Here is a 22020-nt window from a genome sequence, read left to right on the forward strand (position 1 = left end):
GCATATAAAGTTAGATTTCGTGCCAGTCTGGTGATTTGCATGTTCAGCAGACGATTTGTCGCGTATCAGATTACAACAGGAAAATGCCTGTATATGTTCACAAGGTGATCATAGCTTCTTGAGCAAGTATCAGAATTACACGACTTTCTGCGGAGTCGCATTCGATATACGTACATACCACGCGCCTGAAAGTAGCAAGCATGTATTCTGCATTGTGAAAGGTGTTGCGGGATGGTGCGACACAGAGTTCAGAAAAAACAAACACTGGGGCTTTCAGTGTGATGTAATCCAGATTTGTATTTCTTTCATCGAGTCACACGTCACATCACGGAAATGATAACAGGAAAAAATAAGACATGGCATAATTACATCGCAATTCATAATGAGGCGAACAGAGATGCCACTAACGGTATGAACACCGGCTCTGTACATGAAGAAAAACAGACACCCGCGGTGAAAACAAGGTTGTAAAACACACTTGCAGAACTCACAAGAAAGAAATGCATTATCAGCAAGATGACTCTCGCAAAATATTTTTTTTCTTACTCAGTCGGACGCTTACGTATACGCTGCGCAGGGAGTTCAGCGACTGCGCCACCACAAGCATCACGAAAAAAAAAAAAAAAAAGAAATGTGACTTTAGATGTACAACACGGCTAGGTGTATAAATATATATCAGTATATAAATTTCAAAATAGGTTTGCGGCTAAGTTTATACAGCGTTCTGTTCTGTTTACGTATACTGAGCAATCACAACTGGTTGCGTGCCGCTTATGAAGCTAGAATTTCTTTCTCGCGTCTTTCCTGAATTGGCTCGAATGCGCAGTGGCGATTTGAAAAGACGCCCGTCTTCTTTTGCCTTTCTCTCATGGTTTACCTATTCTACGTATACTGGTATTACATACACGTATAATCCGCACACTTATGTGACTAACACAAAAATGCAAACAGACAAAAGTGAAAGAAAAAAACTAAAAGAATACACGCTCAAAAGAACAACCACAACGTACGTCGTTCGCTACGCCAACGATGACAAATTCGAATGCTCGAGGTCTTTTAAGTATGTATAAACGTGAAAACAAGCACTCAAACGCCGACTCCGAACACTGTGGCACAAAAGATAATGATGAAGCACACAAAATTTGAGGGCAACAACGTGATAACGAGAGATCCCTCGAACGACCGACGAAATGAGAGCAAGCAAGTGAAAGTGCAGGCGCACCCCGTGCTAGACATCCTGCCTTGGCTTTAACAGAAAGGTTCGCAACTTAATCTCAGTTAGGCGTCATGTTGCCTTTATGCAATACCTTGATGAACTACATCATGTTCCAGTGCATACATCAGGGCGCTCACGACATAGCACTGATGAAATATTTCGCCAACTTTACAGTGAAATTGAAATCTTCGGTTTTGCATCTGATCAATATATATATATATATATATATATATATATATATATATATATATATATATATATATATATATATATATACACTTACGTCCACTCCGCACTGACCTAACCAATCAACCGCATTAATGATTTTGGCTATGTGTAGCTGAATCATCGCGAGTCAAACATACCGCAACGTAATTTGAACAAGGAGACTGTAAGCTAAGAGTAATTTTGAGCGCTGCTTTTGCTGTAAAAACCGCTTTAAGGTACGCGTAAGCTAAACAGCTAAATTGAGTTATGTTTTGGTGTTGTGTCACAGACTTGATTCCGTTCTCAAATTCATAAGGCTGGATAGACACTTTGTCCTTGGTACTTAAAAGAGATGAAGCGAAAATTCCTAGACATTCCAAGGTTTAGAATTCATGGAAATTCCTTGCCCTTCCGATAAGGCGACGCTTTCCGAAGCTCTCGCGTTTTGTTAAGTGCTATTTTCGCCTCAGGCGTGAAGAAAAACAAAATGCACAGGAATGATTTTCCAGCTTCTTCCTGCACGAAGTGCTCTTGGCGCATTTCTATCTTTTAAAAAGAATGCATAAACGATGATTTGTTGTTAGTCAGCAGGAGAGAAGAAACGAATAGGCAAAGGCAGGTACATAACCGCGAAAAAATTCTGTCTCTATACGCGTGAGCGACAAGAGATGCGCACTGGAACATCGATAGGCGGAATATATGCAAATATACAGCTGACAATATTCCCACACGATAAAGATTATTTCACCATTAATGTCTAGGCTCGTAGTTACATGCACTGCTAAAAGAATTTTCGTGAGACCTGCGCGAGATATAAATGAAACAATGGAATGTTCGCGAGCATACGTATAATTTTCACTGACTTTCCCAGATTCGCCGGCAAAGACACAAAATGTTGGGAAGAACAGTGTACGTATAGCGGTGTACGTATATGGTGTAGGTATGCTTTAGAGATCGTTAGGAAGGCCACATCATAAACGGCAGAAAGCGCTCTTTGTCTCTGATGCCCCTTTCAGACCTTTTGAAGCCGGAGAAGCGGGCGATACGTGCATAAATCTAAGATCTTTGCAAAGCAATCGGCCAGTCGCAATTTGACGCAGCGTCGCCTATTGCGAAGGAAACGAAGCTGCTTTAGGTGTTGGAGTGTACTTCTGGCTTTAATGAAATTAATAACGGGAAACGATGAATTAAATGTCAATTTTGCTGAGGCAAATTGTAAGAGACACAGCTGAACATAGGTGATTTGGTGTAGTTGCCACTAGTAGGAAAATTTTACAGGGAGCAGTGCGACTTTGGAAAAGTAAATGAAATGCGTCACAAAACAATGCGAATGCAATGAGTGCCGAATTGACTCACTGCCACCGTCGTAAGTTACAACCTGGCAGATGTCTGTACACTAACTGCTCATAAATTATGAAACACACACCAAAAAATAAATTTGTGAGTCTGCGTAAGGAACTCTAGCCATAGGATCTCAACGCATAGCTGTGTATATAGTGACCACAAATGTATGAAAGTTTTTTTGTTGGTTTGTTTCCACGAAGTTCCTGTCATTTCTTTGTTTTCAGCTTACGCGATTCAATAACACTTAATAACAAAAAATGTTGCAAGAACATAGCTAAAATGGCGCAAGAACCATTTGCTTAAACATAATTGTCATGAATAAGTCATTGTGCTTATCAAAGGAGACACGAATGCAGCGAATAAAGCCTACTGCCACTGAAGGAAGCGACACATTATCAATAGAAACTGCGCCTGCGAAAGAAACAAAAGAAAACGAAGCTCACTGCTTAGGGTAATAGAGTACACCCGTCAACACTTTCCGAGATTCGGGCGTCTTCATCTTGTAGTTTTGTTTACCTCTAAATGACTCCACGCTGACAAATTCGAGGAGCAGTGTTTGAGGAGCAGTGTTTGTTGATGTGCTTCAGAGTGTCCATGTACACAAGGTGTCTTTGTATAGATGACGGAGCCACCAAAAAGAATAAGTACTACACTAGACAACACACAATGCCAGAAAAGTACAGAGATACGTCAGGAATCAGAAAGTTCTTCAGACACGTGCACGTAGATGTCGCGTTTCACACGGCCACGCGAACTTTCTTTCCAAGTTTAGCAGTTAGGAATATCTACAAGATTTGTTTCGCTTTACGACTCTCAAAACTGACCATTCCTTAACGCTCAGAAAAAAAAAAATGATTGACCACGGGCAATATCCAGTTTTTGTTTGCAGACCCTGACATGGCGCTCTGCTTCTTGGTTGCATTTTGCAAGAACGCCCTGCTCGCGGAAGCCAGCTATAACCAATTTCGCGGCTTACCACAGATAAACGTGTCGTCCAATGAACTTCGTTGCTTTCGGCAGGCTGATGGTAGAATAAACCTAACATACGTAGATATAACCACAAGCATCAAGTAGTTCTTGATTTTCCGTTAATCTTCTTTTTTTTTCGGTTCTAGCTGATGCAAGAAGTCTAGAAACAGCGAACCTTGTTTGCACGAGGGTTACGCAAATGCGCAATTATGCTTCACTACGCAATGTGTTTGTACAGCTGACATGACCCAAGAATAACCTCGGTGGGTACCGTTTGGAGAATACGCTTCCTTCAACATGCAACGCGCTCCTTCTGTCCACGTATATTCTCAGGCGCCACAGTCAAACCTTACAAGCTTGCTGCGTGTATACGTATATCCAGGAGAAATGTGGTTGCCACTTTCAAGCACTCAAGTGACGTCTTACGCGGGTTAAACATTATGTAAATACGCAAGTGCACAGGCAATACGCCCTCTGTACACTGTTACAATATCTCCAACGAGCACGTATGTTCGGTATTTAGTGTAGAAGATTGTTTTACGTATATCCAGAAGGTTGCATCAACACACAATGTCGCCACCAAACTCAATGACAGCGGGGCGGCAGGAATTTGCACTGCGAGTACGTATAATGACAGTGACCACGTTCACGAGGACTCGCGAGAGAAAATGCAATCTAGAGGATATAGGAGGCTAAGCCATTAGCTTTCTCAAACGACAAATCGCACAAGAAACCTTGGTTGTATCGTCCTTAGTCTCTAGGTCAACAGACTTCAGCACATTCCATCGCACTGGTTGGTACATCTTCGTAAAGAGCATATTTTAACAGCCCGACAAACTACACAGAAAAAGCCAGGAGGACAGGGAGGACAGCGAGGAACCAAGTGCTTTGTCCTCACGGCTCATTCTGTGCACTCTGTGGCGGTGTTAAAGTACGCTTTTCACCGATAAACTCCAGTTCTTGCTGAGATAGCCAATCAAGCAATGAATAGTTGTTGCTTGTAATCGGTTAGTTTGGAATGCTCCGCTAAAGAGAACAATTGTTATCGACTCGTTGGGCCATTCGTACTCATCACTTGTGCAGAATTTACAAAATTACTGGCACTTCCAATGCCATCGCCTCCTATATCACTCCACGAATACGCTGTCCACTCGCGTGTCCTTTAACAAATAGTGGCAATAAGGTCAAGAAGAGCAACGTCTCTTTTTCATTCTACTCTCGATGCCGCTTTCACAAATGGCGAAGACACACCCAGTTTCACAAGCGAGCTTTAAGAAATTAGGACAGAGAGAAAGAATAAACACTAGCATTCAGTCTTTAACAAGAAAAAAAATATAAATTCTTCCTGCAAGAAACTGGCCGGGAATGAAACATCCTAAATCATGTGATCGTGTGTCACCCTTGACACTACAACCGAAGAGATCAAAGAGTCACAACACAGTTTTAGAGCACCCGCGAGTTGCCACACGTTGATGACGTCGGGCGGACAACGAGCGTCTCGCCCTTGGCTCCATGTGGTTGGCCTCTGCTCGTTCTGTGCACATTGCTCTGGTTGTCCACTCGTGAAGCTTCGAAACACACACGCACACACGCAGCCATGTAGGTGCACGTCGACAAACACATCATGTGAAACTAAGTTATAGGATCGAGAAAAAAAATTAAAATAAAGGGGTGGGGGGGTAGGGCGGGGGTGTCTTGGCGTGGTTGCACAAATGTTCCACATTGGTGAATGTTCCGCAACTGCACAACGTTGCGGAAGAGTCCGTGAAAGTCTTGCGAGGGAAGAGGATGGTCGCCTCCGAAGTTTAGAAGCGGCACTTGTCCTCCGAGGATGCCAGCGGCGTGGCGTCTCGTTCCACACCGATTCCAACGTCCTGACGTTTGGACGCATGAAATGTAACGCGCACCACCGTTCAAAGAAAAAAAAAAAGAAAAATAACTACAACCGTGCACGAAAAAGAAAAAAAAATGAACAACACCTTCTAAACCTTCTCGCTGCGACAACGACACTTTCAGCGCTCTTATTGTTTTTTTTTTTTCTTTCTCTCTCTCACTGAGTTCTCTCAGAGGAGGGATGTGCGCCTGCCGACGAACGCGCCGTTAAAGTACGGACGACAACTCGCGAAAAAGAGAATACGCGCTATATCGCCGCATTTTTTTGAGAGAGTCGACAAATACCCGTGCCGGCGCGGTGCCCAGCAAGCACGGGCACGCACTCACACGCACACACAACTGCCCGAACGGCGCGACATGTGTGTGCGCACTGCTGGCCTGACGGCGCATTTCGCGCGAGCCTGCGTATAGTAATACGTATATGGAGAACCAGTGGAAGGGGGGGGGGGGGGGAGGCGATCGCAGCCAAGGGGCATTTCGCGAGGAGCGCGTTTTGCCCAGCTGCATGCCGCCGCGGTGGGAGTGTAGTGGAGTAGTAGTTGTAGTAGTAGTAGTAGTACGGGGCCGCCTGTCTACAAAGGGGGTTGTCTCTCGTTCCTCCCTCCAGGAATACAGCGGCCCGGAGAGACCATGGCGAGACCGGTCGGATCTTACGTTTTGCCGGCGTCGCCCGAAGCCTGCGCAGCCGCCGCCTGCTGCGCCTTGGCGGCCTGGGCCTGGCGTTCCTGCTCGTTGAGCTCCTTGATGGCCTGGATCTCCTTCTTGAGCTTCATGCGGCGGTTCTGGAACCAGATCTTGATCTGGCGCTCGGTGAGGCAGAGTGCGTGCGCCATCTCAATCCTCCGCCGCCGCGTCAGGTAGTGGTTGGTGTGGAACTCTTTCTCCAGCTCCAAGGTCTGGTAGCGGGTGTAGGTCTGGCGGCCTCGGCGACGCAACCCACTGGCACCTGCGACGAGGCGAAGAAGGACAGAAAAAAGACGAGGCTCGTCAGACCAGGCTGCCTATACACCAGGCACCTCGGCATGCACAAACACAAGCACAGGAGGGTTCCGACCAGGAGCGCCCCTGTGTACCCTTACATTGATCCTGCGGTCAACTTTCGCGTCGTACACGCTACAAGGACACTGAAGAGCGCGGTGATGCAAATCTGCCAGACAATCTAGGGAGGCTGAGCAGACTTAGCGCATCCTGCGGTCCGCGGGTAAATTACTCCAACTAGGTAACGTATGAGACGTCACGTTAAAGTTGAAGAAAAAAGAAGAGGGAAGAAAAACACCCTAAGGTAGACACTTGAATTTTTCATTTACTTTTCGTACAGACATACTTTTTCTGGGATGAAGGGGCGAAAGGCAGATTCAACTGCCCGAGGAAGCCCCCCCATCCACTTGTTCATTGTAACCAACAACGAATTCGGCAGATGCTAGCTAAAGTGCAACGAGAAAACGTTCTAAATTCAAAATAAGAAAAATAAACACACAAACAAATAGACAAACCACAAAGGAAACACAGCTGACGAGTTGTGTGCTGTCCATTATAGAAATTTCAAGGTGTTACGTCCCAAGCCAACAATATGACTGCAATAGACACCGTAGTAAGGGGCTCCGGAATAATTTTGGAATAATTTGGGTGTACTTAACCTGCATCCAAACATTGCTGTTCATTGCTGATCTTCCTACTGCAATGCACAATATTTTGGAACTCATAGATGGCAAAGGATTGTGTCGAAGCATACTTTTCAATCATATATCGTGGACATGAACAATTGAAAGAATATTTTGTTCACGAAAGACAATCGTGAACACGAAAATTAGAAGTTTATCGATTAAGTTACGGTAAGGGAGGAATTTTTTGCACTCCTTCTAAAACAAAGTTCAGTTGCCAACATACAGAACTCCGACTAGCTGAGGTTGCGATTGAAGACGGGCTAAGATAGGGATCACTGATTCGAACCGATATTTTCGATTACAGATAAGCTCACGAGTTATTTTTCCGCCAGCGATAACTAGAACAGCCCCCGACTCCGACGGTGTAACGAATACCACCCTAGCCAATCTCTATTCCCAAAACCCAAAACTTTCACTAAAAGAAGGGGAACCGAGGGGCCCGGTTTGCGTTGGCCACAAACATGAAGGTAAAAAAGAACGAAGCGAAAGAAACCATAGGGGAAAAACTTTTACTAGACATTTACAATGACATGAAGCAAAATACAAAAATTTGTTTGTGTACTAAAGCCCGGAAAACGTTCCATAGTTATCAAATCATTCCGGCCAATAAGTCTCACAAACTGCACTTCAAAAGTGTCAAATACCACCAATGAACGTATGCAGCGATAACGTGAAGCACACAATTAGTTGTTTCAAAACTTCCCTGGATTTCGTAGAGGGGTATGTACAGTGGATACACATTATTATGGATTTGGTGACATTTGCAGGGCTCGAAAGAGCGAATTGTACATTAGCTATTTTTCTACATATAAAGCGTGCATATGACAGTCATATTCACGTTTTCTAAAGGCTTATAACTTTGGTATTCGAGAAAGAACTCTAAGTTTCATATTGATCTTTCTCAAAGAATGAAAGGATGGTGTTTGTGGAAACGAATGATGGGAAAATTTCCGAACGTACACCGCCACAGGGAGCACCGTAAGGAAGCGTCCTCGGGCCTACATTGGATATTGCAGTAATGGTGTTGTTAGCACTGGGACTTCCACGTATATCCAGTGCTCGATATAAGAAGACGATATCGCTTTCCTCAAGTATAGCACTGCATACACGTATACCATGGACAAAACAGTTGGAACTGGTGGAGACGAAAGTCAGCAATGTGGTGCGTTCATTGCGCTACTTGGCGGGAGCACCTGTGGGGGAGCTATACAGACACTTTGCTCCTGCTCTATGGTGCGTTGGTAGAGTACCATCAAGTAGTAGGGTAGCAAACTGGACTAAGTCTGGTAACCTCCCTGCCTTTCCTTCTTCCTTTCTCTCTCTCACTCTCTCTGCAATCAAGTACACGTTGCAATTACTACAAAGAATATCACTATCGGCAGAGAACAAGTTGCTCTTGATATTGACAAGGTGGTCTTCGTGCTTTTCTTGATGTATCGAAGGCGACTCTAGTACACTGCAGAGGCACGTGAGAGCAAGAAGGGGGAGTTAACTCGACTAATTGCCATTATGATCCTATCTGATTCTGTGCCAATCTCCCATAGTGAGTATGGTCCATATATAGCGAAAAAAAAACAACCAATCAAATGGAGGAACGGTTTAATCGACATCAAAGATTCATACAAGCTCTGTACATTTTTCTTACATTTTGGCGCAGTCGTTCAAGTATGAAACCAGTACACGTTGAGACGACGCTCAGCATGATCGGCTAATCAGAGGAGCACCGGCCAAGAGGCAAGAAAGTCGCCGGCTCAGGCAGGCCTGTACCATCGTCCGAACCACCAATCGGCGTCAGCCACAAGGCAGGCATGTCTTAGGGCCATTTTAATGAAGGAGGTACGACAGAAGCAAGCCATCCAATCCACCGAGCCGAGACTTGCTCTATCCAATGCGCGGTGTAGTGAGCCACAGTCGGGACAGGATATTGCATCAATCATAGCGCACAAACTTCAGATGTAATTGAATCAGATGGAGAAACGGACGTACCTCAGGAGTAATATACAACACAGGAACTGCCGAACAAGTGACCCTGTGGCGCTGTACAACTTCGAAGGTGTCAGGAAAATGTAGGCTCCTCTCGTTGCCATGGGCCAATGCACTAGGATGGCAGCAACACAATTTAGAGGAGATGAACCCAACTGTGTTATCGCCATCGTTCAACGTGAAATGTTCAAGACCATGAAAGCCTATCGGACAATTGACCAGCTTTCCGTAGCCAAAACCTGAGAAAATGGGTGGAAGTTTCCTCTAAATTGCAATTCTCGACGACATACCATTCGAAAAGGAATGACCTCATAGGATCGTTGATACATCGCTTGGACCTCTACCTGGGTTTTCCGGGCGGGTGAAAAAACACCGTGAAATTCCCAGTGAAGCATTACAACAACTCATGCACGGAAGGACTTAGTGGCAGTTTGTGTACTTTTCACCAGATGAAAAAAGCCCCTGGCTGCCAGCTGACGACCAGCTAGGTATCACAGGACGTCTTAACCTTCACAAAATACCAAAGACAGCGTAACAACATACGAAGTATATGCAAAAAGGAGCTTCGACAGTTGACACCACAACAAGCTACGTGCGATCAAGCCCGGAAGATTAGTTCTCGCCAGGAGAGGAGTACGCGGCTAGAATTGCCCTTTCCGCTGCACATATACGGTGACCAAGACAGAAACTGAACAGGGTTGTACTAAAGACAATCTATTATGCGAGGTACCTGAGAGAATGACCGAGGCAAGCTCCGTTGGAAACGCTGTACCATACCACCTCTGGAGGGCTGGAGATAGGAGCCCCGGAGGACGCAGAGTACCGAGCAGACAACGGGCCAAGGCCAACCGGTGGGGGAAAAGAGGAGGAAGAAGAGGGAATTGTTGAAAAAAAAATTGTACGAACGCTTTATAACAATATCCACGAAGTTTCTTGCAATTAAACCGCACACTTAAATTCTTTGCCCGTACTCGGAGCATCATTAATTTCTCCCAGAGGAACAGGAAAGCACGATATATAGTGCTTTCCGAACGCTTCTGGTCGCACACACAGCTTCGCTGCGAATTGAACAGTATATTATAACCTTCAGCTTCCTATGACAAGCAACTGATGGATAGTGCACCGAACATCCTTACTAAAAAATCACCTGATTACTAATCAGGACATCTGTAATAAAATAACTGTTTCTGTAAGACAGTTCATGCGCTCTCAATCACTAATCACAAAAACGAACAAACAAAACAAAAAGGTAACAGGAAACAACAATCGTGATGCAACGTTTCCGCTGCAATAAACTTCCGTATGTGGACTTTTAGTTGCCTTATCTGTTTAGGTTTCGTTTATAAAATTCTTATCAAGTGGCGTAGATGACATCCACGATGACATTGCAGCAGGCGCACTAGTGCAGCCCTTCAATTACACGATAGCAGGCATCTTTCGCAGCAATGCTGTTCACATAACCCCATCCATGACGTCAGATAACCTCCCCACCATGACGTCAGAATGATGGATGATAAAAACAAGCCCCTAAATGTTTACATAACACCTTATAATCTCTTGTACACACCACCAAGATAAACTACCGGGATCATGTTATGCGAAACAAAAACGTGCCTTCGTAAATTTATTCCAAACTCATCCGTGGGCTAGAACCGTCATCCCGAATCGGCTTCGATCGGGGAGTGTTATCCATGCGCATTTTCGCACAACCTCCGCATATTTTGCATAACATGGCAAACCTTTCCTGCACATAACGCGTTCGAGCACTTGTAAAATAATTTTTACGAGGGCAGTAATTCTACCAACACGTTTGCTTCGTAGAACACTGGCCATAATTTCTCCCCCCCCCCCTCCCCAATTTTCCCCCCGCTATATTTGATTATGAGATCTCGCTTGCGTTCATAGTTGCCCCAGGGCATCGGGATGAATTCTGAGTTGTTGGTAGAACACACTTATAACTCTCCGGATCGCTTGCATAAATAATGTACAGCTCGGACCGTAATTAGTCTCTCTCTCTCTCTCTCTCTCTCTATATATATATATATATATATATATATATATATATATATATATATATATATATGCGTCATACGATCCTCGTACGACGCATGAAAATAGGGAAAAAAACGAGGGTTTAGTAATTATTTACAAAGCGTCTAACGTGGCGATAATGGTTGAAGGTGTGCCACATATTGACCTTAAAATGGCCTCAATTTCCCCCAAATATAAGCTTCGTGCAAGTAGTGGCATCCCGGGACAATGGGAAGCATACGTGATAACAGCGGTATGACACTATAGAACGCTTGTTTGAGAAAATTTTCACAGAGGCTGTATTTGATCCACGTGCATTTCCATTCATACACAAATCTGTCATAGCGTTCCACCCGTGGTCGCTAATTATGATGACGGTAGCATAAGCAGTTACGACAGGGTAACGGGCTAAATTTTGCGCTCTCGTAAAACACACATAATTCTCCGGAGCACTTGCACGCATAACTCACTACACAGGCTGTAATTAACCGAAACACTTGGAATTTTGAAGGGGTGTGCGGATAGCGATTTTTGGGAATGAATCTAATACCAATCGAATAGTACCAGAAGCCAATCGAATACTTTTCCAATAGTTTTCGAATAATTAATAGCCGTTATTACAATAACATAAAATGATGTTCACATCCCAGTATTGTTAAAGTTAGCAAGTTTCTGTCATTACATAGTACCTTATGAAGCGTTGTTTATTAAAACCACAAATGGAACATTAAGAGCAAACGATTAGTTTCTTCGCATGCACTTGGCTCTTCGGAGAGTGCGAATGATCGGTGTATACATCCTGTGAACTAAGTGACGTAGCCTGCTCCACTACGCAAGTTCGCATGTTTTACGTTTAAACTATGCCCGCAGGGGTGAAAACTTACTGTGCCTTTGCTCCAATTTTATGTTTACTTAGGCGTAGTTCGCGTTCTGAAATATTCGAAAAGTATTCGAAAAATGCTCGCATTTACGAATATTGACTATTCGAATCGAAGAGCCAATCGAATAGGACACTATTCGATTCGTTATTCGGAAGTTTCGAATATTCACACACCCCTAGAATTTTGCCTATCACATAGCCAATAACGTGTCCATTGCTTTCGACAAATATAAAGCATGTGTAACGGAAAGCTCCCTCGGGACACTGGAATACGCAGCGTGAAATGTCCGTGGAGTACACTTTCGAGCACTTGCTAAAGAAATTTTTTATAAAGGCTGTATGTGATTCACTTGCATTTAACATCGCCCAAAAACGTGCTATAGCGACCCCCCTTGTTCCCTAAATTTGATGTTAGTGGCATTTACAGTGATGGCCAGGGCAGTGTGCTAAATTTTGAGCCGCTCGTAAAACACTCACAAGGCTATGGGACACTTGCATTCGTAATTTATTGCAAAAGCCACAATAAACCCACACACTTCGAAGTTTGCATACACCTTACCCATACCAGGCCCCTCATTCTTGTGAAATATAAAAGGCGCCTTGTTTAGTTAAGCGAGTACACCAGAGAAAACAATTATAACACCTACCTCCTATACCGCATGAAAATATAGAATATAGAAAGAACGAAGATTCAGTTATCATTTGCGACACTTCTAAGCCAGGAACGTGAAATTTTCGCCTAAGCTTACACTTAACATTAATCTTTTTTCACCAAATAGGAAGTTGGTGTCTTACACAGCTGCTTCAGGACTTTCAGAAACATTGCGGATAACGGCAGTATATGGCACCTCTGGAACTCTTGAATAAGTAACTTTCGACAAAGGCTGCAACTAACCTACGCCGATTCAACATTTACCGTTCGTCAGTCACAACGTGCTGCCTACTTAAACAAAGTGTAAACAACGTGCCTCGAATAGTTAACCGAGGAGACCAGCAAAAACCTTCCACACGCGTCGTATACCGCATTACAATTGGGAGAAGATGAGTGTTCAGTAAATATTTCCAAAGCACATAATTAACCTACCCACTTCAACCTCTCGGTACACGTCACCCATAGAGCGTCCCCCATTTACTCTAAATATGGTATATATGTCGTTCTTGGTCCTCTTACGAAAGCGGGAAAAACTTTGTAAGCGTTTCATTTATAAAGCCTCTAGACGGTCCGAAGACGAGGGCTTAGCAATATTAATTTAACCCCTAATTTACACAAGCATTAAAAAATTTCCCGCACATGGCCCTTAATATTCCCGACATTTACTCAAGATATAAACTTCTATAGAGTGATCTAGCTTTTTTTAAAAGAAAACCGCGGGAACTGGCTATGGTGACCCAGTGGCTATGGTGTTGAGCTGCCGAGCTCGAGGTCACGTGTTCAATCCCAGCCACAGCGGCCGCATATCGATGGTCGCGAAAGGCAAAAACTCTCGTGTACTTAGATTTAGGTGCACGTTGAATAACCCCAGGTAGTTCAAATCAATCCGCGATTCCACTGTGCGCGTGCCTCATAATCATATCGTGGTTCTCGCAAATAAAACCCCGGAAATAAAATTTTCATTGGGCTCGACAGCACGACCTCTCAATTAGAAATAAGACGTCCCCTCATTTTCCGATGCACTGCGCTCAGTAAAGTTGTACCCGAATGTTTAACGAGATTAAACATGCTCAGAAAAAAAAATAAAAAAGAAGCAGGGACACGATGGGTCGTGAAGTGTTTCAGGCTTATCACATTCGATGAAATGATTCAGAATACATTCGTAATACATCTGTTAAGGTAAAAAACAGTGAGCATACATTTATTAGAAGACACTTTGAATTACACGTGTTGCGGACAATCCGCCGTTGCTTCTGCACATGTCTGTTTGGCAAGGTTGTATATATCTGTGTGCCTTCCAGAATTAAAAATAAAAGACATGTTGTAAGAGAGCAGTCGTCTTGTCACCTTCCTTGTTAGCGTACTACCTTCGTGCTCGTCTATTCGTATTCTTACGGGCTTGTCTGCTTTAGCATTTCATCCGGACGCTGGTAAACATTTCAAGAGAAATTACTGTAACCACGTGATCAATTAAAAGATATAGCTAGTTAACGCTCAATATCGTGTTTTATGAATTGCTTTGAAGATACGGCACAACATTTTTCAACACAAATGCATCTGACAAAAATTACCTGTGCTATACTAGGGGTCAGGATATATTAAATCGTTTCAAGTTAGAATGTAGCTCGTCGCGCGCATCGCCGGAAGTACAAGACAGGCGGTGGAGGTTGCTATACGATTATATCGGAGCGATGAGACCAGCGTTTTATCAACTGTCCAGCTAAAGGAAACCAGACGAAGAGCTCTCACCGGCTGACCATAATCTGAGCTGTCCTTTAGAAAAGGGAAGGAATAGAATATAATTCTAAATACAAATATCAAGACACAAAATTCAATTCGAATACTTCTACAAAATGAAACGCCAGTGGCAATGACAACATTAATTGTAATATGGTCCATAGTTAAGGAACACTGACTCAAAAAGACACAGCACTACAACTAGGCTGAGACAAACAGTTGGAAGGCGATAAAAGTCGATCAAAGGCAGTGTCTTCCCGAGCGAGTTGGGAGTTGAGAATAGGGCCGACTCACAGAGCGCAGCACTCTGTCGCGTGAGTGGAGTAGGAGGAGCGTCGGACTGCTTAAACTTGTTCACTGCACTATCTGAGGGATCGGTCCAGATAATTAAACTGCAGACACCACGGGAACTGCCCACATTTATTAGATTAGACTGTACGATCTCCGGGAATCGGCCCACGAAAGAGGCTAGAAACACGTATACAGGATACCAAAAAGCGGGGTACGTAGCTCGCTAAGAAAGACACTGTCTTTAAACACACCAGTCCGCCGATGATGTTCCCTGTGCTTGCACCAGCTTTAATCTGACAATTGCATTCAAACTGCCGCAGCGCAAGAAGTTGCTTGGCGAGCGCGTAGCAGTAGACCTTTATAAGAAAGTTCGGGAATGTATGTTGCTGTGACTATAACTTATAGGCTACCCGAGCAGTACCCTTAAAGCCAGAAGAAGCATTCGATTCCCGACAGTGACGGCCGCATTTCAACGAAAGCAGAAAGCAAAAAAAGCTCGCTTACTTAGAGTTAGATGCACGATAACGTACCCCAGGTGGTCAAATTTAACCCAACGTTCCCCACTATACGGCGTGCCTCATAATCCGATGGTGCACATCGTTTCGGCAAGTAAGACCCCAGATATTCTTTATCTTCTTTATGTGCCGGAGGCGATTGCTAAAGTATCTATACGACTGTTTTAAAAAATAATAATAAACGGGCTGTATATCTAGCATGTGGACATAGCGAGTGCTAGAGGGCATAGAGGGACGGAGTGAGACGGCCGCGGAGTTCCAGCCACGGGCTCGGCACTCGGCTGCCGACGGCCAGCTGCGCGCAGAGGCCGTAAATCCTAATTCAAGCGTAACACAACTGCGTCGCGGGGGCAGAACCGGTGGCACTTTGTCACGGCCACGCTGGCTCGTACGTCTCGCGGCGCCGACGCACCTATTGACTCTGTAAATAGTTTATTAGCGTGTCAACGCGTTATGCCAGCTCGTCGACGTGCTTTCTTCCCGAATTTAAGAGCGAGCAACCGCGCGATTCGGAGGAGACAGTGTCCCCATATGGGACAGGAAATATCGCGGGGCGCTCTAAAACCCTTCCTCACGGACCAAGAAAAAATTTTTTTAATAAGAAGGCACGGTGCGAAAAGCACTCGCAATGTAGAGAAACTGGCTTGCGAGTGCAGAGGCGCTTTGTCGTTTGGGATAGTGTAATTCAAAGGATATTATTCTTAGATCCAATTATCATTTAAAGCAGGCACACGATAACACAGACACGAAGAAAACAGTCACGACGACACAAGGCGGCAATATTAGCGGCAAATCTCGGTTATCATGTCTTCAGCAAGAACAAACTAAGCCAATAACAAGGTCTACTGAAAGAGTATTATTGGACACTTCTTTCACATCTATGAGGAAGGGGAAACTCGATCGCGTACAAAAATTGAGGCATCCTTAATGTATTTTAGAGTACAATCAACGAAGCCAAGTAAACTTGGCTAACTTGGCTTCATTGATTGCCAAGTACACTTTGCTATATAGCCAAGACATTTTGGGGAAAAAAAAAAGCCTTCGACAAAGTGCCTCACTCCCGCCTTTTAATTTCTGAAACTCTCGCGACTCAATTTGCACCCCTCTGTTTTCGTTACGATCGGTTCATTCTTAAACAACCGCCAACAGTTCGTACGAGCTAACTCGCATTCATCATCCCTTTGTGTCGTAGTGTCAGGTGTCCCTCAAAGTACCGTCTTAGGTCCACTTCTCTTTTTAATGTTTATTAATGACTCCCCGCTAAACATAACTTCTATGATCAAACGCTTTGCCGGTGACTGTGTATTACATATATCAGTAACCAGTTCACCTGATGTCCTTTCCTTACGAAACGACCTGGTTTTATTACAACTGTGATGCGAGAAATGGCTAGTGTCCATTAATGTTAACAATACGGTACGATGTATTTTCACAGCCGCCGCAATATTTCCGCCTCTACCTATTATATTTACAGTCTCCCCGTAGACCCTGTCGACTCATTCAAATATCTTGGTCTTCACCTCTACCCCAATCTAACATGGACTTGTCACATCGGTGAAATTACGAAATCCACCAATCAAGTACTAGGATTCGTTCGCCCTAACCTCACGCTCGCACCCCCTCCTGTCATATTCCTTGGTTATAAGACTCTCGTATTACCCGCCGTAGTGGCGCAGCAACTATGTAGTGTTGCGCTGCTAGGCACGAGGTCGCGGGATCGAATCCCGGCCGCGGCGGCAACATTTAGATGGAGGCGAAATGCAGAAACGCCCGTGTCCCGTGCATTGGGGTCATATTAAAGATCCCCAGGCGGCCAAAAATAAGCCGGAGTGACGGAGTCCCCCTTCCCCCTACCACGCGCCTCATAATCAGATCGTGGTTTTGGCACGTAAAACCCCAGAATTTGAATAGTTTAATTTATTAACTTTCGTAATACCTAAATTAGAGTATGCTAGTTCCCTGCTCGACTGCCACCAAGCCAAACTAACTAAAGCCTTTGAATCAATTGAAATCCGCGCCCCTAGATTCGTTCTCGGCAATCATTCCTATCATGCTAGCATCTCGACCCTAAAACCCCAACTGGAACTTAAAACGTACTATGTCTGTACCAAAATTGTTTTCTTGCTCCACCAGCCGAAAACAACCCCATCCGTCCAATGCATCGAGCTTCACAACCACTCCAACGCCGGTTACCCTGACCGAACTCATACAACCAGCGTCTAAACAGTCCCTTTAAAAAGTCCTTCGAAACTACAACTTCGAAACAGTCCTCATGATCATATCGTGGTTTTGGCACGTAAAACCACAGAATGAAATTTTAACAATCCTTTTTTCCCTTTTTTTTGCGTACACCGGGAAATTGAAACGATCTTCCTGCGTAGAGAAGGCCGACGACCTTCTCTTCAATAACTCCATCATTAATGACGATACCGGTTGATGTATCATGTGTACTGCCATTGTAATACCCACCCATCTTGTAATGCGCTAGGGCCTTTGAAGTATCAATAAAATAAAACAGAAACTAAAATAAGATGAATAAACAGGCCGATATAATGTAACCATTCATTTCGTTCGACTATATTTTTTTTTCATTTTTTTTAATCATCCTCCACTTACGACCAACCGATTTTGGCGTCAATGTATGCGGAGCACCGCTCGGACCAACGAGTAAACGAGGAAAAATAAATAAATAAAAAAAAGCCGGCAAATCCCACGCCCTGTGGGAATCGATGTTATGCAAAGCAGTGTGCGGGAGCCTACCAAGTTAACGAAACGATCATGAGAGCACCAAGACGTAGGCGGCTGTTTCATGACCTACATGACACGCATGCCATGACATTCATGTCATGAGTCCTCAGGAGTCCCTTTCGCTACACCTAAGAGACCTTAAGGCGAAAGCCTTAGTCATGCTCATGACTATGACTTCGACCATCAACATTTAGCCTTTTCCTTCACGTAGTACCACACCTAATCCATTGGTTTTTGAGTGTTAATGTTTTTTTCGCTGAGTCATTCTAATTTTGCTGAGTCATTGTCATTTTTGCTGAGTCATGCTCATGACTATGACTTCTACCAGCATCCTGTAGTGTTTGATTCACTGAGTACCCACGTCCGAACCCATTTCAGCGGTTATTGAGTGTGCAATATTTTTCGCTGGGTCATTGTCATGACCTACATGACACTCATGTCATGACATTTATGTCATGACCGATCACTTATGTTCGCCATACACTCCTGTCATACTATACCAATTTTGGTACCTACCAAGTTAACGAAACGACCATGAGAGCACCAAAACGTAGGCGAGCTGTTTCATGACCTACATGAGACGCGTTTCATGACATTCATGTCATGACATATCATTTATGTTCGTCATATACTCTTCTCATAGTATGCCAATTTTGGTACATACCAAGTTAACGAAACGACCACGAGAGCGCAAGGACGTAGGCGGCTAGATAGATAGATAGATAGATAGATAGATAGATAGATAGATAGATAGATAGATAGATAGATAGATAGATAGATAGATAGATAGATAGATAGATAGATAGATAGATAGATAGATAGATAGATAGATACTGTCAAAGTAGCAAATGTTCGCCAAGAAATGCTTCGCATTTAATAAACGGAATGTAATCATTATGCTATCTCGACCATAATAACTTTTAACAGAGCGGCACAAAAGTAGTTCACGTAAGTTAATTTTCACATTAGCTGTTAGATTTCGCGTGCCGCAATTCAATCGATACCGTAAAGAGAAGTTTATGGTTTGTTAGTGGCACAGTCTCCTTAGAAAAGAGATGGCAGTTTTCCTGATACCACGGTCGGAAAGGTTATCACGGCATGCCCGTTCGATAGAATGTGTAGCTGCATAATGCTAACATTACATAATATAGTATTACGTCACGCTTTCGCTAACGAACGCAACCAACGCTTTGAGTTACTGAGCTCGAGATACAAACGGCAATTGCGAGCAACGAACATTTGACTTAGTGAGCTGGAATACAAAACGGCCTTTGATTGAACTGTTTCAACTGCCACCGTGAGGCGCGTTTCAACTATGCTTCAGAAGGACTTAAAGAAACCATAGCAGAATCTTATACTGAATGGCACTTCAGCGAGCAATTGTTGATGTTACCTGCCTATAAAAAAAGTTAAAAGTAATTTTTTATAATTACGTGGCTACTATAGTAATTTCTGCATATATTGACGGTAACGCCAGTTTATAGTGGGGTAGGAGGCAGTTTTATATAATTCCTGACCTATTTACAAAGAACTTGCCGTGGTTGCATGATGCCCAACGATGTATCAGTCTAACAGAAGCTTCATAGCTTTCGGAATTATAAAGCGCGTTGATTGATACGTCCCTTATTTGGAATAGCATATTAAACAGGTCAGAGATCTCGGTCATCAAAAACAATGTTAATTAACATAAGAATAGTTAGGCAAACGAAAGACTATCAAGAAAAGCATACGGGTATCGTATTCATTCGAACCTAACTCAAAGCATAAGCAACACATCAACGACTACATTCGACGTTCTGATCACAATCATTAGAATATGAAATACATTAAATGTACCGCAGCTACGTCACTATACTAAAAGGCTCACTGATCACGTGCGCCTATACTTAACCTAAGCGGCCGACAGTCGCCCCAAGCGTGCGTTGCAATAGATTCGTAGCGAGCTGGATTGAAGCTACGTTCTTAGTCCAAGAATGTTGGATTGAAGAGCGTGGAAAAACTTGCCTGCTAAGCTGAGCTCGCAACCAAACTAGCGCACTTGAACTTAAATAGATAGTAGTGGGGCACGACATTGCGTGTTAAAAAAAAGTGACGCCCAATGCACTGACCTCGTTGTAGATGACGAGTGAAAGATAGTTGTGTCATGAGCGTAAGCTTTTGATGTGTCATGCGCAGTCACCTAATTTCTGACTAGCGCGGAGATGTACTGCGCTTTATTATCGTTATATGCTGATCGGCTTACGTCCGATGAACGATTTTCTTGAAACCTTTAGAATTTTTGCGAATATAGGCTTAGATTTAAGCTGACTTAGTTTCCTGTAAATATGGCACGCAGTTCTCAGACGTCCAGTTACAATTTTCCACTCACAGTTAGGTATGCAGATATAAAAAGAAATATCTCAGTGCGTACAAAACAAGCTGACCGTTTTTTTTTTTTCGGCAACCATTCATAGCTTCATTGGTCAGTAAAGATAGCTGGTGCAACGCAATTGCGAGACTTCACTCCTGACTCAGTAAGCCAGGAAATTATTAAAATGCGATGGCTTTCGACTGATGTTCACGACTTCATGTTGACGAGATTACTTGCGAAAATATGAACTGCAGTTCTCTCCAATGTGAGTTTTTAAACCCAGAAATACACGCCATTCTCTGTTTGGCGAACAAGTTATTGTGGGAAAAGACAAAGCGTTCAACCTGTACATCTTCAGGTTTAATTTTTTAAAGAGCAGGAACACTAATAACGCATCACCATTACAAACGACCACAACAAAAATAAATAAGTAAATAAATAAACGGTCAAACCAAGCGAATGTTCCAGTTTTGAAATACGTCTCAGAATACGGGAAGGCTTATTTTGAAAGTTTCTTCCGGTGGCTATATAATACTAGTGCCAATAAAACCATAAATTGGTGAAACTGAAAAAAAAGGCTGAGTAAACAAAGTAATTAAGACGGCGTAATCATCGCGTTATCGGTCAGTTTAAAAAAGAAGACTGCGATCCGAAATTTTAAAGTGATTCTGTGTGAACATGTCAAGCCTCATTTCAGCCACAGCGGATTTGAATGAAACAAATATGTACAGTACGTGTGCGTGAAAATGAATTGACCACCTCCTCAGCCATCATAAACTTCCCCTTCAAATGACGAGCATTTTACACAAAAAGTGGCCCGCGGTGCAGCATTTGACGTTTCCCTTTACTAGTAGGCAACATAAATGATTGATGATAATTCTTTTTTTTTTTCAGAAGCATGCGACCTGCCGTGATTGTTCAAATGATGTTGCGCCGAGTATACATGGACTAGGTAAAATAATACTGGCACAGGAATATGTGTCCAAAAGCAAAGATATGAGTAGTTTTTCATGAAAAAAAAATATAGTCGGTGATGCCCTCCTAAGCAAGCTATACATTTAGGGCTACATGATTTGAAAAAAAAAATATGCATCAGTCCTAGCAAAGAGAAGTACCAAAGAAGCAGAGAAAGGTTCACGCAAAACGAAGTTTTTAGGGTGGGAAAATTTGGGTTTTTGGTTGGAGTAAAAATCTTCAATAAACAGTTCCACGCACACGAGCGCTGTCGATGGGGTCTGACAAGCCCACAGGCGACGCCGTAGAAAGTGTTGAACTATCATTCTCTGCCTGATTAACGCAATTCTTTGATTTCTAATACGAGCAAATGAATCTTTTAATGTATCATTTTGCGATGCTTGACATTACTATGATGAAGATTCACTTCTTCATACGATCAACATCACAGCTACATATCTTACACCGCACTTTCGTAGAATATGTACAAGTATGCCAGCTGAAACTGAATTATATATAATAGATTCGACGTACGCCCTTTGATGTATTTTGTTTAAAGCAATATTAAAGCCCATGTAATTACCAA

At 43.4% G+C, this 22020-nt stretch overlaps 1 protein-coding gene across 2 annotated transcripts in view; it reads right to left on the reverse strand.

Moving 5' to 3' along the window:
* Positions 1-271: 271 nt before the first annotated feature.
* Positions 272-22020, reverse strand: part of LOC119455553 (homeotic protein ultrabithorax) — a 104823-nt gene continuing 83074 nt past the window's right edge. Inside the window, exons 3-4 of one of the 2 annotated variants that reach the window (XM_049668866.1) lie at positions 10007-10066; positions 272-6575 (exon numbers count right to left, since the gene is read on the reverse strand). In XM_049668866.1, the coding sequence (XP_049524823.1) occupies positions 6280-6575; positions 10007-10066 (356 nt within the window). In that variant the 3' untranslated portion in view covers positions 272-6279. The remainder of the gene's footprint in view (positions 6576-10006; positions 10067-22020) is intronic. The other variant, XM_037716955.2, reaches the window with a different exon arrangement.

The sequence above is a fragment of the Dermacentor silvarum genome, chromosome 6 (assembly GCF_013339745.2).
Source record: "Dermacentor silvarum isolate Dsil-2018 chromosome 6, BIME_Dsil_1.4, whole genome shotgun sequence".
Lineage (NCBI taxonomy): Eukaryota > Metazoa > Arthropoda > Arachnida > Ixodida > Ixodidae > Dermacentor > Dermacentor silvarum.